At 39.5% G+C, this 21,402-nt stretch overlaps 1 protein-coding gene across 2 annotated transcripts in view; it reads right to left on the bottom strand.

Moving 5' to 3' along the window:
- Positions 1-21,402, bottom strand: part of Arid2 (AT-rich interaction domain 2) — a 147,813-nt gene that overhangs the window by 19,231 nt on the left and 107,180 nt on the right. For both annotated transcript variants that reach the window (XM_052748765.1, XM_052748766.1), the window contains exon 16: positions 17,630-17,778. In XM_052748765.1, coding sequence (XP_052604725.1) covers positions 17,630-17,778 — 149 coding nt within the window. The remainder of the gene's footprint in view (positions 1-17,629; positions 17,779-21,402) is intronic.

The raw sequence follows: 21,402 nt of genomic DNA, 5'->3' as shown, positions 1-21,402 counted from the left end.
TACTGCTAGTGACTTATCAGAAAGGACTACAGTCTTAAGCATTTTGCAGGACATAACATTAGACAACTCTGTGATACATGAAGTTGTTAAGTTGTTAATGACGTGAAAAAAAAAGATGGCTAATTTTGAAAAATCGGTTTTGAGAGTCAGAATGTAGTCCACGCTGGTCCAAACGGTGCTTCTCAGGCCTCTACCTTTTGAGTGTAGGAGTACAGGCACACACCACATCCAGCCAGATAGTGTTTCCTTGTATCAATTTTAACTGCTAAAATATATAAAACTGTGTGCAAACGACTTTAAGATAACACAGGTTTGTGTTTGTCAGTCTACCCATCAAACACCATACCTGGCACTTCTCTCCAGTCCGTTCACTTTTACCTCCTTCCAAGTCTCTCGCCTTTCTTTTGACTCTACCTACTCTACCTGTATGAGTCATGCATTGGCTGTGGTAGTTCAGGATGAAGTTCTAAGGTACCTCGTTCTAATGCAGCTCGTTTCAAGAACGGTATGGGTGTGAGAACCAGTGAAGGGTTCCAAACTAATATGATAAAAGATCTAAACTTTAATGTTCAAATATAGCTGGGCATGGTGGCACATACCCCAACATTTAGAAGGCTGAGGTCCAAGGACAACCAAGGCTACATAGCAAGGTGCTGTCTCTACACGCCCTCCACCCTCCCAAATGGAGAGCTGAACTAAAGAATGCAAGCAAACATATGTGGACATTACAGATTATGAATTTTTTGGGTTGAAGAAGAATCAGTGACAAGGCAGAGTGCCATTGCTGCTTGCTACCATTATCTAGAAGAATTCTCCTCACTACTTCCTTTCAAGTAATCATGTAGCTCACTCCCAAATCATAAAAGCACACTCATTTAATGAACCCGAAAATTAAAGAACAGTCAACGAAAATCAATAATTTCCTGTGATCCAGTTCCCAGTAGCTGTATTAACACTGTGCTGTATTTCCTCTCAGCTCCCTTTCTCTGTACTCTGTCTTTTCAGAACAAGGGGAACTGCTGCTGATTGGATGTTGTATATAACTTGTCATTTCCATAATAATGCAGCATCTTTATTCAAACTGTAAAATCATTTTCCTTAGCATACCTCAGTGTCTTCTGCTGGAAACTGTTATGATCAACACACATGTGAGTGTGCTCCTTTTCACAGGCTTACAAGGTGACTACACTGGACAAAACCATTCTCTGAAAGACTTCACTTACTGAAAATCTAGTTTTGACGCTATTTGTAAAACTACCTGATGCTAGACAGCCATAAATAGAAGGGAGAGATAATCACCACTGCCTGACCGAGCATTTATAATTAACATAAGTCTACGAGTCAATTATTTGGGAAGCGGCTGCTGGTTATTTGGGAGTTGCTGGCAGACAGGGGCAGGAATTTCCACCTAAGACCTGAGAAAGCTTAAAAAGGTTCTAAACAGAAACAAACAGCCACACTGGGCTTCCTAGTCTCTCACAGTCTCATGCCAGCAGCAGTGCAGAGACACGTCTTCCAACAACTGTCTACAAGAGAGCTAGCTGGCTGCTGGCGGCCGTGAGCTACGCAGCAGGGTGGTTTCGGCAGTCTTTCCCAGGGGCCTCAGGAGAGAGAGGTCGTTCTCAGCTACTGCCTTTAGACTTGAGCGCTAGCTTGCTGAATGACAGATTTGGGGCTTTGCTCATGCAGACAGAAAAGGTTACAGATACACAGTAAAGTCAAATTCAGACAAAAAAAAAGTCTCTAAGCTGGTTACAGTGTGTTTAAAAATACACGTAGGCTTGGGAGAGAAAAAAGAAAAAGGGTAGAGAAAGTTCTTAAAAAAGAAATAGAGTAATAAAAAATATAATAAGCCATGTAAAGATGGAAAATACAGAGTTTAAAATTTAAGTCAAAAGATATGTTACTTTGGGAAGGAGGATCTGCTTTTATTTCCATAGGAAATGAGAGGCTCTGGATTCATCTTCGTTGAGGAAAATCAGTTTGATTGAGAAAGACTCCCTGAAATCCTAGCTACAGACATGGAAAAATAAACCTAAAATAACTACAAGACACATAACATATATTTTACCTGCTCAAACATAAAACAAAAGATTATTTTTGACTGGCTTACATACAATGCAATTTATATTTGTATTAATATAGAGATGATGTTACCTTTAAAAGTTTATATATTTTCAGAACAAGGAGACCAGATACCAATAAAAATGGCCCAGATGATCCAGCATCCCAAACACCTTCAAGCTACTGACTTGAAATGATCAAACCTTACAGAATACTACAGGCAAGACTTAACAACTATCCTAAATTTGTTTAGGGTCCCCCAAAGGTTACCAGTACCCCAAATCGACAGGAAGTAGTCTAGAGAACTATGCCAACATTCCCAAGAATAAATTATGAATGTTTGTCATTGTTTGGGGGGGTTGGTTACAAGCTGTTATGGAGAATGTTCAGGAAAAAAGCTAAATAAGAGATTTTAGATTCAGGGATCTTGTTCTGAAAAGAAAAAGAGTAGATACAGAATCACAGGATGAGCTGGGTGGTGGTAGCACATGCTTTTAATCCCAGCACTCAGGAGGCAGAGACAGGCAGATCTCTGAGTTCGAGGCCAGCCTGGTCTACAGAGAGAGTTTCCAGGACAGGCTCCACAGCTATAGAGAAACCCTGTCTTAAAAAACCAAAGAAATAAAAAATAAAATAAAATGAAATAAAAAATGACAAAAGGGTAGATTACAGAATCTAATCCAAAAAAAAAAAAAAAAACCAAAAAACAAAACCAACAAACAACTATTAGTCTTACATATTTTACATTGGTATGGATTTTGGTTTATTGATACAAATTTAAAGTTAATTTTGTTATACTGTATGTATATTCCTACTCTTGTTTAGGGTATTATGTTTACGCAGCTAATTTAAAAATGTAATACATAATTAAGTATAGTTAATAGTCATCTATAATAGCAAACTTATAGTCATGTCAGTTAGGTTTTCAAGGTCATACAGAGATGTATTTCAGATAGAAAGATAATCTTCAAACACTTCATAGACCTACAGAGTATGGCATTTAAAATGTTTTAAGAACTTAGACTTTTCTTGACACTGATACCCATCTGCTCCTAGCAGCAACAATTACTTCAATGAGGATGATGGGCATTGAAGAAACTCCATATAGAGTTTGTTTTCTTTATGGCAAAAGCTAGCCATGTGGGCAGAGAACTGCCCTTGCCTCAATTGCTGACAGATACTGTCCAAACTGGACCATTAGGACACAAGAAAGGCAACTGGCAAACTTTGCCAAGACAAGGTAGGTCAGTCCTTCAAAATTCCCTGCTTCACAGCAAAGTCTGTCAGATATGCTAGGCCTACAGGCCAGAGTTGGATGCCCCAACGATACAAAGGAACTTTGAGTGACTGTCCAGGCAGAGAGATGTCCTTGTCGTTAGGTAACATTTTATCCTTCTGGGGTCTTTGATGGAGTTGAAGACTAGATAGTTATAATTATCGGTTTTTGTAGTTATGATAAAAAGCTAAATGTGAAACTTTTGACTCAACAAGATAGATAATAAAATTTTTTCTCTAATTTTGTCAAGTACAAATGGACTAGATAATGTAACTGTAATGATTACTTAATAACTGTTTTTGTTGTATATAATTTTACTATGTTAAAATTAAAACCTTCCTTTTTAATTAGACAAAAAGGAGGAAATGCTATGGAATAATCCTCTTGTGTCCTGTAAAGATCTGTCACTTGAATTAGTTTAATAAAATGTTGATTGGCCAGTAGCCAGGCAGGAAGAATAGGCAGGGTGATCAAACTAAGAATGCTGGGAAGAAGAGTGGAGTCAGGAGTCGCCAGGCAGACACAGAGGGAGCAAGATGAGAGTGTTGTGCTGAGAAAAGGTGCCAAGACACATGGCTAAACATAGGTAAGAATTATGGGTTAATTTAATTGTAAGACTAGTTAGTAATAAGCCTGAGCTATGGGCCGAGCATTTATAATTAATATTAAGCCTCTGAGTGATTATTCAGGAACTGGCAGGTGGGAGAAAACCTTCCATTTATAGGTTGACTTTACAAAATGTCAATCCTTGTCTTCTCCTTGAGTAGTATAAATTTGTGAACATGAGTACAATGTCTCAGTTTTATCTATCTTTCCAAAGAAGACACATTACTGAAAGAACTTCAGTCTTAGTGCTTCCTTTCCAATTCCATACTTAGACTCTCTGGTCATCACCTGTCCTTTTCTCTTGGATCTCAGCTATTGTCCTCAGGCTGTCTCTATGATTTACTCACTGAGTTTTATGTTACTACATTCTTTGTACCTTCTACCTTTCCCTTTCTACTTAGTACAATGTTTAAGAATATAGATTCTAGGGCCAGCAAGTAAAGCCCTTGGCATCATGCCTGAGGACCCAAGTTTCATTCCTAGCACCCACATGGTGGAAGGAGAGTACCAGACTCCCACAAGTTGTCCTCCTGTGGTGTGCTACATTCAATAGCTCCCCAAACCTCAGAAGTATACTTTTCCCTTGGTGCTGCTACTCTCAGTAGATAGGAATTAGAATTTACCAATATTTAGCAAAGCAATACAAAATTGAACATTTCATAATTTTTTACTGCATTAGCTGTATCTGCTGTTTTTCTCTCAGTCATTGTCAACTGTCAAAGGTACATACCATCTTCAATTACAACAATACAGTTTAAAACACCTCACCCTCTGCTGATTATTTAAGCAGCTGAAAGCAGCTCAGGGCAGGCTTCTACAGGAGTGCAGTTTCCCTTAAGTTATTTTGTTTTATCACACAATAGGCTTTTTGGTTCTAGTGAACAGAATTAACATAAGGGTAAATTTCCTAATCCCAGCTGCTCTAAGTAGCCATTTAGGAGTAAAATACTCAAATTAAAAGAAACCAAGCAAACACACACACACACATTCCCCAACAACAGAAAAGAACAAACAAAAAGAAAGTATTTAAAAACTACTTAAACCAAAACAGCCCACGACCATCACTGGTGCTGGTTCAGGCCTGCCTGTTCCTATCAGCAGGTGCCCAAGGACACAAACGCATTTCCCATTTCCTCAAGTTCATCCTTTAAAAGCCTTCAGTCTATTCAAGAGGTCACGGTCACATACACACACACACACACACACACACACACACACACGCACGCACGCACGCACGCACGCACCAAAAATACATAATATAGTTTTATATTTTAACAAACCTACCACATTCAAAAGAACAATTTAAAAAGAAACACTACAATTATAAGGCAGGCATATATCAAAAGGATGAAAACAACAGTTGAGTTTAGATTCATTTAGTATTTTCTTGGTCAAGTCTTGACTACCTCTTTTCTCTTAATGGTCTAAAAGTATTCCATGTCTTAATAGCCCTCCTGCTCCAAAACAACAACAACCACAAAATAACAAGATCTTCCTCATTATTTGCACAATATATGCATGTGATATCTTTTGTAGGAAAATTCTAGTATAAAACATATTATGTATAAATGTAAAAAAATTTATGAGCATACATAAAAACCTACACCAAATTACTGCTGTAAAACAAACTTTTACCTCAACCTTTGATATCAATTTGTTTTACATATTATTTTAGAACAAAAGAAATATCAAAGATAATGTATTATTTTATAATCAAATGAAACTGCATAATTGGCTGCTAAGAACCAGTGGATATCAACCACCTTGGTAGAGGATTAGTCAGATTGTATTATCTCCAGATGTAACAGTTTAACATGAGAGGGAGATGAACAAGTCTAATTTCACTATTAAAACTCCTCATTCTGAAGCTGGAGAGATGGCTCATTGTTAAAGGGGACACACTGCTATTACCGACAGGAGTTCAGTTCTCAGCGTATATTGCGGACGGCTTACAGTTGCCTAAATCTAGCCCTAGGAGAATAAGATGTTTCTGGCCTTGGCAGACACTTGCACTAACATGCACAGACCCACATACAGTCATATATACTAATATATTACTAATTTTTTAAATTATAAAATTCAAGGCAGATCTCTGCAAGTGGTATATATAGTAAGTTCTAGGCTAATAAGGGGTATGTAGTGAGACCCTGTCTTAACAAACAGGCAAACAAACACACAGTTAGAGACATTAAGATATGCTTTAAAAATGTGTATCTCCCATAAAACATCAAAAGTAGGTTGAAAACAGTCTACATCAGAGAAAGTACCACAGGAAGAAGGTATATACAATGTAGGTGCTAAGTGATTCTTATCATACAGAAGAAGTTCACAGAATTTAAGGTGTAAGTCTGTGTATATGTTCTTTAAAAATAGAAAAACAAAAAACTATGTTTTTATTTTCACGATTTATATAATGACATCATTTCACTTTTCACTTTCCCTCCTCCAAACCCTCCCTCATCCCCCTCCTTGCTCCCCTTCAAATTCATGGCCCTTTTTTCATTTATAGTTGTTATATGCATGCATGTATACTGTCTACACTAGGGTTTTTATTGCTGTAATAAAACACCATGACGAAGGCAACTTGGAGGAAACGATTTATTTCCACTTACACTTCCAGGCAACACTCCTTCAGTGAGGGAAGTCAAGGCAGAAACTCAAGCAGGACAGGAACCTGGAGGCAGGAGTTGATGCAGAGGCCATGGAGGGGTGCTGCTTATTGGCTTGCTCCCAATAGCTTGCTTTCTTATAGAACGCAGGAACACCAGCCCAGGGATGGCACCATGCACAATCACTAATTAAGAAACTGCTCTACAGGCCTGCCTACAACCCCATTTTATAGAGACATTTTCTTAATTGAGGGTCCCTCTTCTCAGATGACTTCAGTCTGTGTCCAGTTGACATAAAACTAGGCAGCACAATTGATCCCTTGTCAACCTGACACACAAACACATCACTATTAAGCCACCCTTCCTTTTGCATTCATCCCTAAGATCTCACATTAAAAACATAAATAACTTTAAAAGCCCCATAGTCCTCATAAATTTAATCACATTAAAAATTCAGTCCTGGGGGCTGGAGAGATGGCTCAGTGGTTAAGAGCACAGCCTGCTCTTCGAGAGGACCCAGGTTCAATTCCCAGCACCCACATGGCAGCTCACAACTGTCTGTAACTCATGTTCCAGGGGATCCAACACCCTCACACAGATATACATGCAGGCAAAAACACCAATGTACATAAATAAACAAGTTGTATAGAGATAAAAAAAAAATTCAGTCCTGTTAACATATCCAGTGTCTTTAAAAGTCCAAAATCTCTTTTAAAAGTTCAAAATCTCTCAACCTTGGGTTTCTGTTAAAAAAAAAAAAAAATCAAGTTAAATACTTCTGTATTTCAAGAGGGAAGAACCTGGGCATAGTAACAATCTGGTCAAAGCAAAACCAAACTCCCAATAGTGTAAATAATGGAATGTCCAATGTCTGGGATCCACTCCTGGTCTTCTGGACTCCTCCAAAGTGCTTGGGTCGTTTCTCCAACTCTGCCTTCTCTGCAGCACACACAGTTTGTCTTCTAGGCTTGGGCAAAGTCCACTCCCCACTGCTACTGTCCTTGGAGGTCATCCCACGGTACTGGCATCTCCAAAATGCTGGGGTCCCCTGCTGTAACTGGGCTGCACTTTCACCAATAACCTCTCATAGGCTCTCTTCATGGTGCCAAGCCTCAACTTCTTTGCATGACTCCTTCAGTCCTGCCCTTCAACTGCCACTGAGGCTGCACATTCACCAATGGCCTTTCCTGGCCTCTCACAGCACCGAGCCTCAGCTGCTCTCCATAACCCCTTCGTGCCTTCAAAACCAGTACCACCTGGGTGACTATTATACCACCAAGTTCAGCGGCCAGCACAAGGTACAACCTGGTGCTGCCTCTAGAACACAGCTTCTGTGTGCTGACCCTGAGGAAACACCTCCCAGAAGACTTCACCTCAGTGACGCTGCTTTCTTCTTAGTCACTGCTAATTTCTCAGCATCAACTGTCCCAGTAAAACAAAGGTTTTCCTTCAGCAGTTCTGGTTTCTTGTTAATCACAGCAAATTCTTCAGCTCCGCTTGACCAGACACCACAGATTCTTCACACAAAGGGCCTGGTAGAGTCTTTACTTTCTTCTCCAGGCCTCCATTGTCCACACTGCTCTCAACATTCTTATCTTCCAGGCTCCTACAGAAGAGCTCACTGAGCTCAACATTCAATGGCTTTTCTAGCCCTAAGTTCCAAAGTTCTTTCACAGTCCTCCCCAATACAACATGGTCAGGTCTGTCACAGCTGTGTCCCACTACACTGGTACCAACTTGTCTTAGTTAGGGTTTCTATTGAGTGGTAAAACACTATGACCAAGGCAACTTGGTGAGGCAAGGGTTTATTTCAACTTACACTTCCAGGTGACAGTCCATCACTGAGGAAGTCAATCAAGAAACTATCCAGCCCAGATATACGTATATATTCCTAAATATAACCAGTTCAGTCCACACACTCTTGCTTGTATGCATGCTTTCAGGGTTGACCCTTTTGTATTGGAAAACCAACTGGGGTACTGTTCCCTGAGGAAGACTGTCTCTCCCACTCCAGCATTCTTAGTTGTCTGTAGTTCTTTGTGTAGGTGGGGCCTCATGGACTTTTTCCCTGTCCACTCTGGCATGTCTGTTGGTGTCGTCATCCATGTTCAGTTCACGTTTAGACAGTCAAGTTGAGATTGTGTAAGACGTATCTCCTGACATTACAAAGAGACAACCTCCCAGCAGACTCCTGGTCCTCTGGCTCTTACCGTCTTTCCATGCCTCCTCTGCAATGTTCTCTGAGCCTGAGGTGCAGGGAGCTGTGTGCATCTTCTTAATGGGATGAATGAAGCAGCTAAAGGAATCTGAACAAAATTCTAGCATGGATCCTCACTTGGTTTCCCAGAAAGATCTGGCACTGTGCACATCACACTGCTCCTAGGAAGTTCCTCACAGCATGGAGTGCCTTCTATCTAAATCTTGCTCAGTACACACAGGCACCCAGCACATTCACATCCCCACTTTATGCTAAAAAATGGGCTTTCAAACATCATTTTTCAGAATCACATAGCTAAATATCAGAGCTGGAATTTTAAACTAGGTATTTATGTCGAACACTAAAGGCTGATTTTCTCCCCTAACATACCTTAATATGCAGAAATATATAACTAGGTATAAACTAAGGTATACTTTTATATTCAGTATCTCTGATACTGTAAATTTTTTCATGCTGGCAAAAATTCTGAAAATGAACTAGGTTTAAGAGGTTAGTAATATTTGATAATTCTCTGTATTCTATGAATAATTTCCCATGAAATAAATATTAGTAGACTACACGGTAGATTCCCAACCGAGGAAATGATATTTGTAACACTTTAAATATTTGACACTAAAACTATCTTAACCTCAATTAATTTTATGTTATGTGAACCTTTTGATATTTGGTAACATCTTTATGTAATTGGGCTTTTTGGAACTCAATGTTAAAAGAATGGAGCCTTACTCAAAACCAACCAACAAGCCAACCAATCAGCCAATGCACACATTACCACCTGTAGTAGTAATTAGGGATTTTCCAAGGAACTTTTCTTACAGCAGAGGTGGTGAAGCCTTGTGGAGCATATACTTCTCAAAGTAATGTTACCCATAGAAACATCACATGAAATCAGTCTTGCCCTTAGGATGACTCATTAGTTCTCTATATCAGTAAAACATCAGCAAAACTTCCACTCTCACACAGATTCTTGTGTAGGCTTAGAAGTAGCAAGATTTCATGACTATCATGATAACGAGTGACGCCAAGCCAGTGCAGCCAACAACTGCTGAGTTCAAATCAAGCTAGTGAGGCTTCATGCAACTCAGTCAGGAAGTGTGACTGAAAAGCTGTGTGTGCAGCAGTCATTGTGCTGGTTCAACAGAACGTCAGGCAGCAAAGCAGCACACTGTGACCACAGACAGACAAAAGATGCCTTAAAATTAATTTTGGTTTTATTCTCCCACTGCCCTGCAACTTAAGCTGTTGACCAATTTAATCATTAGTTAAGTCAATCCTAGCTGGCAACATCTAGAATTAAACAATCCTTGCTGCAGGCACTGTATTGTGAATTAAAATGTCTACTCTGAATATTTTTCTATATAAAGTATTTCCAAATTATTAACTTGGCAATTTTTTAAGTGCATGTTTCTACATAAGCTTCCACCACTGTTAAGCAAATATTTAAATTTCTTCTGTACTTTTAAGCTCATTACATTATTTCAGAAATGCACATAACTAGAGAAAATTATTTTCTAGGAATTCTATGTATCAAAATCCTAATGAGAACAGAAATGCTAGTTACCTCTAAGTTTTGATCTTTTGCAAACTAGTAATGAAGTTGGTACCTGTTGGAATGTCAATGACATAGTTCAGCATCACCTCAGCGATTTCTAGGTACTCAGAAAATAGTCATTTTTCTATCATAAACTCAAAGTTCCTGCTTCATAAGCAAAACAGCTTTAAATTGAAATGTTTAATGAGAATAAATCCAGGAACCTTGGCATTCTTGGTGTGAGCATTAATGATGGAGTTCTCAACATGACCACATTATAGATTCTATTTCTCTTAGATGGAAATACTTTCGAGCTTTGGCAGTGAGTGGCTAGAGAACTAGATGACCACCATATTCTAGAGAACTGACCTTCAGATGTCTTCTATGGAAGGCTTCAGAAGCCTTGTCCAAACAAAGTATTAATTAAAACTACTATTCATAAAACAAGATAGAACTCTTATGGTTAAATTTCTTTAAAAACACATTTTTAATATATTTCAGTTATGAGCTAATAGTTAACATTGTGCTTAATAGTAATACACAAAAAAGGGCAATGGACGAGGTAATGTGATGGGACCAAACAGTATCATTTCCAACCCCACAAGAATCAAGCAGAGTGAGGGGATGGGAAGTGGTTATGTGGAAGAGCACTTGCCTAGTGAGGAGAAGGCCCTGGGCTCAAGGGAGACAGAGAGAGAGAGAGAGAGAGAGAGAGAGAGAGAGAGAGAGAGAGAGAGAGAGAGAGAGAGAGAGAGAGAGAGACAGAGAGACAGAGAGACAGAGAGAGAAAGAGAGAGACAGAGAGACAGAGAGAGAGACAGAGAGAGAGAGAGACAGAGAGACAGAGAGAGAGACGGAGAGAGAGAGGGAGGGGAAAGAGAGGGAGAGAGAAAGAGCAAGAACGAAAGACAGACACACACACACATACACACACAGGGGCAGGGGGGCAGAGCAGCCAAATACTGAGGAGCACTTTCTATACTCATCAGAAAACTGAAGACACAGGGCAAGTGGTTATCCTAAAAGCCAGGGAGACACGTGACCAGACAGGACCAGAAATACTGCTAGAGCCAGTGACCTATGGTGATACTAAACAGTGACTGACATACCCTTGCACACACACACTAAATAAATGTTTAAAAAGAGAACTGCTAAGAAAACAAAGAAACTGAAGCCTGGATACCCACACACGTATTAGACATCACTCAATTCCTAGTCATCTAAAGTAAGACGCATGCTAAAAGTCTCTTCCTTCGGTTCTTATGAGCTATCTCTGACTTTTAACAAAAACTTCAAACCTGTCAAATGACACAAACACACAAGTGGCGCGCACACACACACACACACACACACACACACACACACACACACACAAAAACACACAAATGGCACACACACACACAGAGCATTCTCCATAAAGTATATATACCTAACACAAAGTATCAAAATTTATCAAGCAAAGAAGGATGGGCACTACAGAGAAAGCAGACATATCCAGTCCCCTAGCTGGGCACATGGACGTCCCTACTAGTGAGTGACATATCAAACAGGCAGAAGATCAGTAAAGAAAAAAACTGAACCAGCAGCAGCACCAATCATTTGGACCTGATTAACATGTAGAGAACATTTCATCGAATGATATTCTTATCAATCTCTCATGAGACATTCACATGTTATAACACATTTAGTACCATAATATACTCTCTAGCAAATGAAAAAAAAAAGTAGGAACACAGAGCATGTACTGTCAGATTACACGGAGTTAACCTGTATGTGTCTGTCAACATCACAGAATCTGCAGTCGCCTGAGAGATGGACTCCCAAGCGTGTCTGTGGGGGATCACCTTGACTGCCATCACTTGAGGTGGGACGACCTGCTCAGTGTGGTCAGGACAATCCCCTAGGTTTCCGTCCTACACTAGATGAAACTAGCTGGGCACAGACACATGCTGGCCACTCTCTGCTTCCTCTCCAGCTGTAGTTATAAGGTGACAGTGTGAGCAGCTGCTTACAGCTCAGCTGCTTTGACAGCCCCACCGTGACGGACTGTGCCTTGAACCCTGAGAAAGGAAGCCCTCTCCCTTCAGTTGCTTCTCTCAGTTTATTTTCTTTTTCTTCCTTCCTTTCTTTTTTTTTCTTTTTCCCTGAGACAGGGTTTCTCTATGTAGCTTTGGAGCCTGTCCTGGAACTCGCTCTGTAGCCCAGGCTGGCCTTGAACTCAGAGATCCACCTGCCTCTGCCTCCCGAGTGCTGGGATTAAAGGCGTGCACCACCACTGCCCGGCCAGTCATCATATTTTAGCACAGCAACAGGAAAAGAAATTAAGACAACCTGTAAACAACAAAATAATAGCTGCTAAAACAAAATATTCGGAGACTAAATGACACTCTTCAATATTCTGAACTAAATGAACATACAACTTCAAAATTTGAGAAATACAGTAAAACTTAGAAAGACAAAATGAACATTTATATCAATGAGATCTAAAATCAGTAAAATTAAGCATCTATTCCAAGAAACTAGAAAAAGCAAACAGAAGAAAATAATTTAAAAAATATCATAGCAGAAATAAATGAAATTGAATAAAGGATGTCAATAGGAAGAGAACGACAAATAAAAAGGATTTTTGTGCACCTGTAGTTTGTATGTATTGAAAAGTTCAATTACGTTAGTAAAACTCTAGCCAGGACCAAGGAAAAAAAGGAGAAATAAGTCACTAATATTAGAAATGAAGTATAACCAAGAGGGGCGAATGAAATGGCTCAGGGGTCAGGGGTGAAGGCTCTTGCTGCCAAGCCTGAGGACCTGAATCCAATGTCGCAAACCCACATGATGGAGAGAACTGACTGTTGTTAAGGTGCCTTCTCACCTTCATACTCGTTTCATGGAATGTGTGTATGTGTGCACACACACAAATGTAATAAGTTAAAGAGTGCAACACAAGGTATTATATTTCTATGCTCACAAATGACACATAGTTATCTTTGGAACAATTCTACCAAACTCACAGGAAGAAAAACAGGTGATCTGAACAGGCCTATAATTACTAGAGAAATTGAATCAATAACCTGCAAAGCAAAAAGAATCAGGACAAGATGGTTTCATTAGTGGATTCCACCTAACATTTAAGAAAGGAATACTCCCATGGGCTACAATAACGAACGGCATGACAAGATATGCCCGCTGATGAAGGACTGACATGGACGTCATAGTGATAACCGACCACTTTCTTTTTGAACTGAGAAGTCCTGCTCCACAAGATGAAACCTATACTGGTCCACTGTTGGCTAAGAACCTGTGGCTAGACAAGTTATAGGCTGTAGAGGTGAAACTACTACTACTGGACACAGTAATAACTGATTTCTAAATGTCTTCTCACTCTACCCACAGATTAGTGCATCCCAACCTTCACCAGAGATGCTTCTATTTGCAGTAGATGGAGATTAACACACAGAGACTCACAACTGGTCAGGGTGCGGAGAGGAAGAGGCTGTGGAATGGTAGTTCTAAATGGGACATCTGTATCCCATCCCTTCCTTCAAGGCTCATGGATCACTTCAGAAGAAGGGCAGAAAGACTCTTAAGAGCCAGAGGTGATGGGTGACTCCAAGGACACAGTGTCCTCCAGACACACAGGGCAGCTGTACATATGCACCGACACTGACTGTGACAGCATGCACAAGTCCCATGCAGTCTTAAGCAAGACCAAATGTCAGCATGGAAAGGGGAGGTAACTGACGAGCTGCTGCTAGTACTCGATTGCTGCTGGAGAGAAGAGCCAGTTTTCTTTAAGAATGTTGCTTCCAGGAAGCAGGAGAGACGGTTCAGTGGCTAAGAGCATTTCCCGCTCTTTCAGAGGACTGGGGTTTGATTCCTAGCACCCACATGGTGGCTCACAGTTGTCTTTTAACTCCAGCTCCAGAGCATCTGATGCCCTCTTCTGGCCACTTTGGGCACTAGGCATGCATGTGGTAGACATGTCATACATGCAAGGCAAAACACTCATACATGTTCAAAAAACTAAAAAAAAAAAAAAAAAAAAAAAATGTTCTACCTGGTAAGCTGACCACACTCTGTTGGAATGCCACATGTTCAAGAATATTTGGGCAGCAAAAATTGGACTTGATGGGTAGGGAAAAAAAAAAGAGGAGACAAAAGTTGTACAAAGGCAGGGAAGGGTGGACTTGATAAAAACACAATGTACGGAATTTTCAAAGAACTAAAAGAAAACCAAAGCAAACAACAATAACCCAGGAAGGAATGGTAGCGCTGCTCTCTACAGAGACTGGGAAAGAAAGGACGGCAGTTCTATCAAGCAATGAAAGAGAAAACAAGCACATGTCTACTCCTGCGTCTTCTTGTTGACACATGGTGCTATACCGGGTGACTTAGCAGACTGCTGGTCTAAAGAGACAACCCAGGTCAGTACTGCCACCCAGATCAAAGGCACACTCAAGCCACTCAATTCTATAAAGGAGGAGAGCATGCAGGTATTTCAATGGGAAATACTAGGCATTTTACAATAATAAATCCATGAACTAAATAAGTTTATTTCTAAATCCAGTGGGAAAAGTACTCATATTTTTTATATTATTAAAAAAATTCTGAACTAACCACTTAGTGGACTATGGCTGTGACATATAATTTTTCATTTGGAACAGAACCTGAATGTGAAAAACTAAAGTGCTTCTCTTATTCTGTGTTCTTGGTACCCTAAGCTCTTCACAGTCTACTGGGCATGCTGGGCACTCTGGTGATTTCTGAGACTACATTTGACATTCTGACTATGGCAAATTCCACCTTGTTCTTCAAGACTCAACTCAAACACAATGCTAAAAGAAAACTTTCCCAACACTTTGTAAGGGTCACTATGCCGCTGACAGCACTACGGCATGCTCTTTTCACAGCACTTACTTGAACTGTAATTGATTTGTTTTGGGGTATGTATCCCAAGAATTAGAAGTATTTTTGTACTTGTAGTCTTCTTACCACATGAACCCTACACTAAGAAAACACTTGATAAGTATTTGTAGACTCAGGTTGAACTTGTTAATGAGAACTGAAAAAATGATGGCCTGAAAAAAAGGACAAGCTTTAAGAAGCATCGTTGAATCTGTCTCATTCATAACAAACAGCAGCACATCATTAGGTTACGTAGCATGGATCATATTCATTAGATGGGAATCGATGTTGCATGTTTAGATAGGCTCATTAACTCCTCCAGAATTTGTTGTTGCTGTGGTCAACACATTCTAAGAACTTCATCTAAAGCAGTTACTTTTTTTTTTTTTTTTTTTTTTTTTTTTGGTTTTTCGAGACAGGGTTTCTCTGTGTAGCTTTGCGCCTCTCCTGGAACTCACTTGGTAGCCCAGGCTGGCCTCGAACTCACAGAGATCCGCCTGGCTCTGCCTCCCGAGTGCTGGGATTAAAGGCGTGCGCCACCACTGCCCGGCTAAAGCAGTTACTTTTAAACTTCTTTTATTCCCCCTAAGGACTGAGACCAAGGCCTAAACTGTTTTACCACTGAGCTAAATCCCCGACCCCACTGTAGATTCTCGAGTCAACAGCTTTAACAGACTACCTGTTGGTCAGCTATCCTTTACCACCAGAGCACAGAAAAAGAGCAAAACCTTACAACAGATAGCTAGCAAGTACACACTAGCGAACAAGGTGTCAGTTAACTTACAACACAAACTAAAACAGTAACAACCAAAGAGGTGCTGGAAGTCTAGCCAAGTGGCAGAGCCCTGTTCAGCATGTGCAAAGCCCCAAGTCCCATCTCTGACACAGCAAAAAGAGACAGATGAAGAAAGATGGGCAGTTTCAGTGACTAAAAGAAATAGCCAGAGAATCTAAAGAGTTTCTCTGGGATTTTACATTATGATCGAGTACACACACACACACACACAGAAGGAGAAACAATACTTACCCTTACTAACACGATGAATCTGTATTTTTTTTTTCATTGAAAAGAAGAAAACAAAAAACAAAAAACCCACTGGTCAAGACGCACTAAACTGATATCATGTACCACTGCTGTTTTGAGATTTAAGTTTAATAAGCAATGGCTTTCCATGCTATTAATAATCCCCAGGCTATGAGGATAGATAGCTCATGATTATATGAAAACCCTGTATATGAAATTAACAAGACACAATTATCTCTAATAAATCAAAAGAGCTAATATAAATTCTTTAAGCTAAGAAAATGGAATCTCTTCTCTAAGAAATGAAAACTACTTTGCCTATTAAAGGAAGTGCCCCAGGCTTAGAGTTCTCAAGTTACTCAAGGCAAAGGGTCTTGGCTCAGCTCTGCTGGTGGAAAGAAACATTTTAATTTAGCCAGCATCTTCAAGTTTTCCTTAAGTCTGAGAATGCTTTAACTTTAAAGAAGCTTAGTTCCAGCTCTTGTTCAGCACATGCAAAGCCTAGCTTCACCCCAGTATGAACAAAGTGAGTTCATTCCTGGGGCTAGAAGATGGCTCAATGTGCCAAGTGCTTGCTGCACAAAGGCAAGGAGATCTGTAACATCAGCACTCAATAAGAGTCCACACGTGGACCGGAGGGCTGGCTCTCTGACCAGCCAGCTTAACCAGTGTGGTGAGTTTCTGGTTCGAGTACATGCACCACACACACATACAAATAAGTTCAGTGCTATTATTGTTCATATTAGTTACTAAATTGTGAAATGATATGACTTCTAAGCTTTTCCAGAAATTTTACATCTGTTACTATGTGACCTTAAAAAGCCCACAATTAAATTTGGTTTTTCTTTTTGTTGAAATAGATCTTACACTGAAGCACAGTCTGGTCTCAAAACCATGGCAATCTTATTGCCTCAGCCCCCTGAGTCATGGGGATTAAAAGCATAATGACTAAACACTTCAGTCTATAATGGCTTTTTTTTTTTTAAAGATACAGGATTTCATTATGCAGCCTTGGTTGGCCTGGAACTTGCTATATAGACCAGGTTGGCGTCAAACTCAAGAGATCCACCTGTCTCTGCTTTCTGAGTGCTGAGATTCAAAGTTGGACCACTATGACTGGCTTAAAATCAGGCTATTAACTGATTAAAAATCAATACTCAGCCACAGTCCTTACTAGCATCAAACAGTGGAGTCCTTCCGACCACTGATACAGACAGACCTTTCAGCTGAAGCAAACCACTTATCCATGTAAGTGTAACTCACAACATAAAGGACTTTTCATTAAAAGTTACTGGTTCCAGAAAAAGAAATTTTATACACAAAATATGACAGAAATTTAAATATGAAAGCACTCTAAACCAAAGAACACTTTTGTATAACAAATCAAACAGCCATTTACTTTTTACAAGACTGCCATAGACACATGAAGTTCTGCCCAGGTTTCCTCACTGGATCTGCATGCTGACTGGATGCACTGAGTGGAGAAGGCTGAGAACTGTTAGGCTGGCCCTGCGTTTGTACAGCTGGTGAAGGCGGCATGGGAGTGTTCTGTAGAAAAGCACAAACACAGTTTGTAACATGACACCGGGGAAACAACATTTTATAGTCTATAAGTTCGTTAATAGCAGTTACACATTTGTAACATAAAATTTACATTTTGTAACTTTAAGTTAATGATTATATTTAAAAAAGATTTTTATAAAAAAAAAGGTTAAGAAGTATGCTTCTTTGAAAATATGGAACGAACCACAGAGGCAAGATTACACATTGTGTTATTTTTTGATATCTGTTCGGGTTTGGCTGCAGAATCCTCATGGATATCAAGATCTATGAACATATATATAAATGGCTATATATATATATATATATATATATATATATATATATATATATATATATATCTTGTATATAAATGTGCATGTCTTCTTTATATATATAGCTTAAGTCATTCCTAGATTATATATAATAATTCAAACAATGTAAACACATAAATACAAATAGCTGCTGCACTGTATTGTACAGGGTATAATAACAAGAAAAGGCACATGTTCAGTAAAGAACAATTTTTTCTGATATTTTTGATTCAAATTAATTAAATTCATGGATGTGGAACTGACAGACATGGACGACAGACTACATCACTCAAATTAAGAATTTTAGAAAGAAACAAGTAAATTACAGTTTTAAATGAAAATGAAGCCATTTGATTTACTTCAAGAATATTTATCGGTTGTAAATTATTGCTTTCAATAATTCTTTTCTTTTAGATTTCATCAGTGATATAACCTGAATCAAAGCAAACTTCAGATCTGAGTTAGTGAACATAACCATGTAAGGAGAACATCAGAAATATGACGTAGTTTTCAGGGAAGTGGATATTCGGTTGCAGTCTGTAGTGGTGCATTTAGTCCTGGGGATCCAATCCAGGACTTTCACCATGCTAGACAAATGCACTACCATGACCTATAACCATAACTCTTAGTTATGATGCTCAAGCTGGCTGGCCTTGAACTTGCCATGTAGACCAGGATGGCTTGGGACACAATCTTTCTGGCACCACTTCTCAGATGCTGAATCAGATATATGCCACCATGCCTGGCACAGTTACAGCTTTGATGGTAACACTGGCATAAAGTGGACATACAGTCTTCTAAATGTTTATTTTATATCTATATTCTATATCTTGTCTTTAAGAAACACAAATTTTTAGGACATACAACTTGAAATACCTTAAAAGAAAACATGTTAAATTTCTTAGAAACACTAGCATATCATTTTCAAGACTTGTTTCAAAGTTTGGTAAACGGAATAGATTTGTTCATTTATTGCGAACATCAGCACAGGATGACATATACCAAAAGTGCTGAGTCACTAAGATAAAAAACCACAGTTCGACAGGTGCTTTAATCCCAGCACTCGGGAAGCAGAGGCAGGAGGATCTCTGTGAGTTCCAGGCCAGCCTGGCCTAGAGTGAGATCCAGAAAAACAACAACAACAATAACAACAAACAACCCCACAATTCTTTTTCTCTTTCTTTCTCTCTCTCTCTCCCCTCTCTCTCTCTCTCTCTCTCTCTCTCTCTCTCTCTCTCTCTCTCTCTCTCTCTCTCTCTCTCTTTCTTTTTTTTTTTTTTTCCCCGAGACAGGGTTTCTCTGTGTAGTTTTGGTGCCTGTACTGGATCTTGCTCTGTAGACCAGGCTGGCCTCACACTCACAGAAATCTGTCTGGCTTTGCCTCCCAAGTGCTGGGATTAAAGGCGTGCACCACCACCGCCCAGCACAATTCTTTTTCTAAGCCCAAACAAAAACATATGAAGCTATAATGGTATAAAATACAAAGAAAAGAAGAAAACAAAATGTTGAAAACGTCTTAGGAGAAAAAAGAATAGGACTTGAGTTCTGGGGCTGGCTGAGGCCGTAGCTCAAATGGCAGAGTGCAGTGCTGGGGAGCTAACCCAGGGTCTTCCCCATGCCAGCCAAGTATTGTACCATTGGGATTACATGCCTGTAATCCTAGCATTTGGAAGCAGAGGCATGTGATCAGAAGGTTGAAGGTCATTCACAGCTATGAGTTCCAGAACAGCATGGGATATACAAGAATGTGTCCTTAAAGACAAGGGAAAAAGCAAACAAACGAAAACAGCAAGGAAACAAACAGAAATGTTGTGTTCTAAGCTCAGAGAGGAAGAAGTCTACTCTGGGAATGCAGCTCTAGTCGCCTCTGCGGTCGGTTAGCATCTCTGAAATGTAGAGTGAGAAAATCAAAGTATGAGCAACATGAATGTCTCAGACGCCATGGAGAAGGACTTTGCAGCTCCGTAAATCAGGAGTCAATTGTTCAAATTGCTGTTTAAGGAATTTCACCTATTCTGTGTGTGCGTGAGTGTGGTGTGGTGTGTGTGTGTGTGTGTGTGTAAGGCAGAGGATAACTTTGGGGAGTCAGTTCTCTTTTACCCCCACAAGTTTTGGAGATGGCTTTATGTGCTGACCCATAAACCCATCTTAACAGCCCTCAATCCCAGGGTGCCGTTTTTCAACAGCTTGTGTGACGTGGGCAACCTAGATACTGTCATTGATCTTGATTTTTCAAGTACAGCTAATATAATTGGACTGATGAGATGAAACCATACATGGAGTGCCTAGATTCTCAAGCCATGACAAATGTTACTATTGCCATGATAATAGAGAAATCCAAAGGGAAACAGGTTTTGAGTTCAGAGGGTGAGATGAACCTACTCCAGTGTCTCTCAATGGGTTAATACTCCACATGCAGACCAGCCACCCACCATCTGATGGGGAAAAGAACACAAATGGTGTGTGTAAACTGCCATACACACAGTCAAACTGTTTCCTTAAAACAAGAGCACTGAATAGAAAATTATGAATTCAATAATTTCAAAAATAAAAGGACCAGTTCTAGCCAAATATAAATCTCAAGAGTGAGAAAACACAACACACTAGAATTTTACTTAAAGAAAGCACCTGTCAAGGTTAATGAACTTTCCTGATTTGGTCACTACTGCCATTTAAATTGTGAGCCTTACTGACTATCCTGCCCAATGTGTGTATAAAGGCTTATTGACTTTCACAAATGCCAAAAGACTTTTATCTTTTTGATGATTGTGAAAGTCTTACTGGGTCACATAAAATAGAATCAAGGCATCATGTGACATTTTAATCCCAAATGTTAACAAGGGATACGGCAAGGATGACTGAAGTTAGTCTAAGCTGTGAATTAAGAATGAATAAAAAATCATTATTAGCCAAATGCAATGTGTAGACCATTTTAGGATCCTAATTCAAACAAACTTAAACAACCACCACAAACACAACCACTCCCCCCACACACACACATACACATACCTTTAAAAGACAACTAGGGGAACCTGGAATATAAACTGGTAGAGGGAATGTAAAGGAACCACTACTTCCGTTAAGTATAATTTGGTATTATAGTTCTATGTATCCACTTAAGAGAAATAAAAATTGAAACATAGTGAAATGAAATGATGTTTGTATTCGTTTTGGAGGGGGTGATAGGGTAGAAGGGAACAGAGGAATCTAAAATAGCAAATGTAACTAACATCTGGAGGGAGCTGGCTCTGTCCTTAGAGAACATATATAGTTTTAAATACTAAGTAAGTTAATGTTGTAAGAATGAAGTCTTGGGGGC

Source organism: Peromyscus californicus, unplaced genomic scaffold, assembly GCF_007827085.1.
Source record: "Peromyscus californicus insignis strain IS unplaced genomic scaffold, ASM782708v3 Scaffold_20__1_contigs__length_68692818, whole genome shotgun sequence".
Taxonomy (NCBI): Eukaryota; Metazoa; Chordata; class Mammalia; order Rodentia; family Cricetidae; genus Peromyscus; species Peromyscus californicus.
Note: the sequence above shows the minus strand (reverse complement) of the source record. Positions and strands in the feature narration are given on the sequence as shown.